This window comes from Pangasianodon hypophthalmus, chromosome 29 (genome assembly GCF_027358585.1).
Source record: "Pangasianodon hypophthalmus isolate fPanHyp1 chromosome 29, fPanHyp1.pri, whole genome shotgun sequence".
NCBI classification, from domain to species: domain Eukaryota; kingdom Metazoa; phylum Chordata; class Actinopteri; order Siluriformes; family Pangasiidae; genus Pangasianodon; species Pangasianodon hypophthalmus.
The window spans coordinates 5,488,590-5,495,671 of NC_069738.1; the positions used below are offsets into that span (position 1 = coordinate 5,488,590).

Genomic DNA, 7,082 nt, shown 5'->3' on the forward strand with positions numbered 1-7,082 from the left:
AATAATAATAAGAGATGGCACTGATCTGATATCCAGTATCAGTATTGGGCCGATACCAGAGAAAATGGTGGATCGGATATCAGAGCAAACATATCTGATATCAGATCCTAATATAATTATATTTTATACTTTGTTATATTTATTATATTTACAATGTAAATGATTTTGTGTGAAAGAGTTTTACTATAAAGTGCTTCAGGTCAAAAAATCTTTTTTAAAGCTTAGTAGTTTTTAAAGAAAACAATATCAGATATCAGAGTTTCAGTATCATAAGTATCGATAAGTATCGTTTCAGTATCAGTACTGGAAAAGAGAAAAAGTGGTTTCATGCTGTAATAATAATAATAATAATAATAATAATTATTATTATTATTATTAACGGTAATAATAATAATAATAATTATTATTATTATTATTATTCTTGTTTTTGATTGCAGAGATGCTGGAGTATATTTAATAGACTAATGTATCAAGACTGGAATAATTTTCACGCATATTAAAGAAAATGAAAAAGAATAAAATGTTCATTACAGGAACACACTTTTAATCACCCAGGTAAGAGTTTTATTTAATGTATTTATTTAACATTTAATAAACATCACAGTTAAATTAATAATTCTAAAAATTCAAAATCAGCAATATGGTACAGAATGCCATGTAAAATAAATATACATGAAAATGTACAAAATAAAGTGATAAACTTCCAAATATGGAAGAAAATAAACTTGTGTTATGTTTCTACAGAAGGTTAAGATTGGTCCAACAGTACAAACAAACGCACCTTTTCATTTATTAAACTATGAAAGGCCTGTCGAACTTTTTCTTTTGTCTGAAGTAGTCTAGAAGTAGCTATTAATATTTCTAATCATCTGTTGTTCAGTGTAAAGTCATATTTCATTGCACAGAAGGAAAGTTTTATAAGAGAGTGATGGGATGGAAAAACACACACAGGTCACAGAGTGTGTGTAAAATGTTCAAACAGGCGAGAACCTAGAACAGATGTTGTGAGCATGATGAAACACGATTTCTTTTTCAAATTTCTGTTATTATAGGTATTAAAATAAAGCCAATTTTCTGGTTTAATGATATTTATATTAACAAGCAAATTACATAAGCACACATCACAGTATAAAAGTCCTGGCTTTGCAGACAAGCATGAAGGAAGTCCTTGTAAGACACAAGATTCAAGATAGCTACTGAATAACAGCTAACAGATTTTGGAGATAGATGAAATCGCTACTTTGGGGGAAAACAACACCAAGTAAACCCTGGAGTTATCTTAACTGATGCAGAATTTGGAACTTTTCATTTGTAGGTGTTTGTGTAATACGTATAAACATGTCCGATTAAAAAAAGTCACCATTTTTACAGTGAAAATCTCTAGCTATCAGATGTGAACAGTTTTTTTCCGTATTTTTTTCCTCCTCATGTGCAATATTGCATTAAAGTACCATTTATTCAACTTTCCATCTGCAAAGTTTGATCGTATGCAAATCTGAAAGGCATCTAATTCAGTGCCGTGAGCTTTATCCAAAGCCTGGCCATTATAGTCATATAGTCAACTCTTTAAAAAGTCCAGGCACTTCTTAACCTCCCCGATAAGGAATATCCTCGTCCAGACACTTGGCACACTTTTTGCGTCTGCTCTTGCTTCATGGGTGTAGTCCATTTTTGTGAAGATATGACTAACTTGAGGTCCATAAACCTCACTTGGGCAATCACAGACGTCCACAGTGAGTCAGTCCTCCGTAGTGAACTCCATCATGGTCCCTCATGTGTGCTGAGCATGCATCCTGTGTTGCAGGTTTTTGGTCTGAAATGTGGGGATTCTGGGGGTCTGGAATAGACTACTGGAAGGCGAAGTCGGCTGGAGGGCCGTATGAGAAGCCTGGGAAAGCGCCGGCCGCCTCTCGGACGCTGCTAGTCACGTACAGGTTGTCGGAGTTGCACACGGAGGTGGAGACAGGCAAGTGGGTGAACTCGGGGTCAAAGTGCCGGAGGTCAGTGGGACCCGTCTGCAGATTTAAAATAAAGACAGGATGTTTATAGATTTATATATATATAATTTATATATACATATACATATATATTGAAATTGCTGTACTGTATATGTGCTTTTGATATTTATTAATTCAATGAACTTGAACTGAATTAAAATTATTTAAGCTGTGTTTAAAATCGGAAGCATTTAAATAAATGTGAGTTATAATTATGAGTGCACAAGGGACGTTATCTTTGGCTTACCACTGAGGGAATAAAAGGAGGCGTGATCTTCCTGGCCATCAGGTCGTCCCAGTTGATGGGTGAGAAGAAGCTGTGGTTCTTGAGTTCCAGCTAAAGAGAGAATTATAACAGTACATTAGAACCCTGTGCTTTTAAATCATAGAAATCTGTAAAGGGATGGACTAGGGTTGGTCTAGGTTAAGAGCTAGACTAACGTTAGAGCTGGACTGGGGTTCGTCTAGTTTAAGAGCTGCACTCGGTGTGTAAGATGGTTCACTGTATGTATTACAATAATCGCTGTAGTCATAGCAACGCTAAAGAGGCCAGAAAAGGTCTTCAGTCCAGGGAATGTGGTAGTGAAAGGTGTGATTTGTGATCAAACACTTACAAAGTCATCCTTCACTCCCAGCCTCTTGGTGCGGTCCTTCTGCAGAAGCCCCTCGAGCAGCTCGCGCCCAGCGTTGGACACGTTCGGCTTCAGCACCAGAGACTTGTGCAGGATGTTGTTGTACATCTCGGCTGTGTTGCGACTATAGAAAGGAGGCTATAGATAGAGAAAGAGAGAGAGAAAGGGTTCTAGTTTCGATTTTAAGCATATTTAAAATGCCGTAAGCTTAGCGTAGTGGTGAATTTTGACTTACCAATCCGTAGAGCATCTCATAAAGGACAGACCCGAGGCACCACCAATCCACCGTGCGGTCATAGGCTTGCTTCTGCAGGACCTCCGGGGCCAAATACTGCAGGTACGAAATGTAAAATCAGACCAAAAAAATGCGACACAAATTGTAAATCTATTATCAAACATGACTCGAAGAGGGCATAGGATGTTATTCTCCTACCTCTGGAGTTCCACAGAATGTCGTGGTGGTGCCGTCGGGTTCCAGTCCCTCCTTGCACAAGCCAAAATCAGTGAGTACGATGTGGCCCTGAGAGTCCAGGAGGATGTTCTCCGGCTTGAGATCTCTGTAAAGAAATAAATCATTTAAAAACAGGCTTAGATGATCATCTGACCTGGTTTGTTTGTTTGTTTGTTTGGATGATGACCACTAGGGGACGGCATTAGAGCGCACCTGTAAACGACATGCAGGGAATGGAGGTAGCCAAGAGCGCTGGCGATCTCAGCAGCGTAGAACCGAGCTCTGGGTTCCAGGAAAATCCTCTCTCGCTGGAGGTGGTAGAACAACTACGGGAGGAAATTAGAGAATAGCAAAAGGTCAACACTGTGCCCAAGATCTCATGTCAAGGCTCATATTGTTACTGTATTTTACTGCTGTGTTTACACACAAAATGTGATGTGTTTATTATTTTTACATTAAATTAATAGCGTCTGCTTCATGACACAAATACAAACATTAAAACCAAGAATCTATATTCCAGAAAATATGATCATTACCTCGCCTCCATTGACGTAGTCCAGCACGAAGTAGAGCTTGTCGGTGGTCTGGAAGGAGTAATGAAGCCCCACCAGGAACGGGTGTTTGATGTTCTTCAGCAAAACACTGCGCTCAGCCATGATATGCTTTTGCTGTGGGAAAGAATAATGAGGTAAGACTCAATATTGTGACATTTCACCACAGGAAAACTAGAAGAGAAGATTAACCGCTAACTAAGAATAATCAGTTGTTCAGTTCTTGATAGTTTCTCACCTCTTTCTTCTTCAGAATGATCTTCTTCTGGAGCACCTTCACAGCATAGTACTGCTGTGTTTCTTTGTGTCTGGCCAGCAGAACCTGGAAAATCAAGATGTATGATTAATCAGAGTTCATCGATTTATTACATGGATCATGAGAAAAATCCTGACCACGTTCTGAATATACTCCACTCACCTTTCCAAAACTCCCCTTGCCGATGATCTTCAGGTAGTCAAAGTCGCAGGGTTTTATCCTGTCAGACACGGAAAGAAAGGAGCCAGTTAGGAACTAAAGAAGCCGAGACGAACACAGGGAACTGACTATTGAAATAAATGCAATAAAATAAACGTAAACGTATACATGGGTTTACTTACTGAATCTCCTCGGCTAGCGAGCTCCTTGGGGAGGTCAGGCACATCTGGATCAGGAAGACATTGAGGAGAAATGATGTTATTTAGGGATAGAGTAACAGATTAAGCCAAAGCAGGTATAGATACAAGATACCATTTGTGCCAAAATGATTAAAAAAAAAAAAGCTATTGAAATGGAATGGATAATCAAATGGATTGCATCCAGAGTCTAGCGCTTGAGCCAAAAATTAAGTCTTACTGGAATTTTTATCTCCAAATATCCATGGGAAAACTCATTATTGGCATTTGAAGGGAGTTCATGAGCTGTTGTTTTGGTCAAAATACAGGAACATCCATCCTGGTCTTGACCCTGTCTTGCTTCTTTTTTTTTTTTTTATTAAATTTTGGCACAAACGTTATTTTCTATTGTGCCTACCTGGGGTGAGCTGATGTCACCATCTCTTCCCATTTCCTCGTTCTGGTTCTCGTCAATCTTCAGGAAATGGTCTTGAGAGCTGTGAATGAGGAGAACATTACTGAAACCACTAGATGGCAGTGTGTGTTTTGCATGGTCAAGACAGCTTTCTGGAGATGCACTGATAAGATCAGTGACACACCAGTTATCATCACATTTTTTCTTTAGCATTCTTCAGAGTCTTGTTTTTAAGGCTCAGACAAGACTGAAATTCTCTCAGGTTAAATAAAAAAAACAACAACAACCCTGAAGTGACTAGAGGTGACAGATGAGTTGGAAGGGAATTTTCCACAACCTCAATGACTGAGCTCACAGGATGAGACAAACGAGCCAGCCCTATTCATGTATAATGGAATTAGACTATTATTGTCGTCTAGGGGACATGTAGGATTTACTCAAAGATGCTTAGAGCAGCCTAGAGCCTACAACGCAGGTGGGCTGAAAAGATTATTCTGGCTTTATTGTGCAACATGGAGATTACGCTATTAAGGGAAGGTACAGCTGAACCCTGGGACCGATGGGATTACTGCACTAATTTACGCTGACCTCAGTTCAGTCGGATAAATAGAACAGCTAAGATGAATGAACGAATGAACGAATGAATGGAGCCCTTGTGAGACTCAGTGGCTCGATGCTTTAATATCCAAACATGTCAAATTGACATCTATTTGTCTTTTAAACACTTACTGTTGGCAGATGTGAGGGTTGGAGACCAGCTTCTGAATGAAGTCGTTTAAGCCCATCTTCCTTTCTTTGATGAAGGCTGTAACGGAAACAGAGGAGGAAACAGAGGTTTTTTTTTGTTGTTGTTGTTGTTACGTCAGATAAGCGTCAGCCGAACCAAATCAATCATGGCCTCAAAAGCCACACAATCATTTTCTATTATTTAAGTGGGTCGATGATTGACATTCCCATCTACCGCTCTGCCTCAGAGCTTATATGATGCTGAAATCAAAAATTAGCTCTGAATGCTCACGATGAATTAATACAAAGGTATGAACCTTCAACCTTCGGTTATGACCATCATATCAATGGTCTGACTAGGACACACACACACACACACACACACACACACACACACACACTGACTCAGACAAGGCCATATGAACACTATGTGAACACATGTCTGTCACACACATACAGGCATGTCTGTGTGTGTGAAGGTCAGAACAAGACCCATTTTTGTGTCCCTTCTCAGATAGCAAGTCAAAATATTTTTCTCCTAATGGCCTATCTATGTCATGACTGTATCTTCTCTGAGTGGGTTTTGACTCACACATCTTAAACACACGTTGAGCTCAGGGCATGAACTCTGAGAAATAAAGGTACCATAATGCACTCTTCTTTGTACATGACTTGTGTCTTCAGTATGTACCTGGGCTGGGCAGCTGCATGTGCCTTTAATTAGATTTCAGAGCAAATCTTTCCTTCAGGTCCAATTCTGGTACCTTTTAAAGATAACAGCACATGAGATTTCCTTTGATGGTACCACTCAGCCAGAGAAAACGACAAGTCCAGGTTGGTACCTTTATATTGAGCATGTGTACTTGTTTTTTTTTTTTTTTAATAATTTTTGAGTTTAGTTATATAGCCACTGGTGCTATAATTAAAAGCTCTGCTGCTCGTCACTGGGGTGGTGCCATCAAGGGTATCTCTAATACGCATCTCTAACATCTCTTACCTGTGAAATTGGACCTTTAAAGCTTTACTCGAAAACCTGATTAAAGGTACACCAGTGGTCCTTAAGGTCCTTTTATGTGCCTTCAATTCATTTTAAATATTGTTTATCATTAAATATCATTATATATATATATATATATATATAAGGTACAAAAGAAGCCTTGAACCACCTGGCCGGGTACAAGGAAAAAAAAAATACAGTCTGGTATTTCTTTATTTCTGAAAGTGTAATAAGTCGTAATTTTTTTAGATGAATTTTAGTAGTCAATGATACTAAAATAAATAAATAAATAAATAAAATAAATAAATACTGCTACTACTACTACTACTAATAAACATTATTATTGTTATTATTATTAATATTATTATTATTATTATTATACAGGTGTCAAATGTTTTAATTATAGCATAAACTATTATATATATATATATATATATATATATATATATATATATATATATATATATATATACACACACACACACACACACACACACACACACACACACACACACACAGAGTTTTGTAAGCAGTATGTCGGTACATACCGGTGAGCACGGACACGATCCCCCGCATCTTGCAGTAAGTCAGATCACAGCGAGTCTCTGTTACGGCCATTTTACTGATCAATCCGCCTGACAGCGTAACGAACTAATACTGAAGCGGAATAAATCCTGAGTGGAAAGTGGAATGAATCGACCGGAAGAGCAGCGCGCGCACAC

The 7,082-nt window shown here is 38.4% G+C and overlaps 1 protein-coding gene across 1 annotated transcript; it reads right to left on the reverse strand.

The window, feature by feature from the left end:
* Positions 1-539: 539 nt before the first annotated feature.
* Positions 540-7,076, reverse strand: si:ch211-195b13.1 (STKc_SGK domain-containing protein). Its single transcript, XM_034301804.2, has 13 exons — positions 6,909-7,076; positions 5,367-5,442; positions 4,641-4,719; positions 4,229-4,272; positions 4,050-4,107; positions 3,870-3,953; positions 3,617-3,748; positions 3,294-3,406; positions 3,063-3,186; positions 2,865-2,960; positions 2,612-2,767; positions 2,245-2,334; positions 540-2,015 (listed from the first exon to the last, which is right to left on the reverse strand). The coding sequence occupies exons 1-13, from the start codon at positions 6,976-6,978 to the stop codon at positions 1,848-1,850; spliced, it is 1,290 nt and encodes a 429-aa protein (XP_034157695.2). The 5' UTR covers positions 6,979-7,076; the 3' UTR covers positions 540-1,847.
* Between the last annotated feature and the right edge of the window lie 6 nt (positions 7,077-7,082).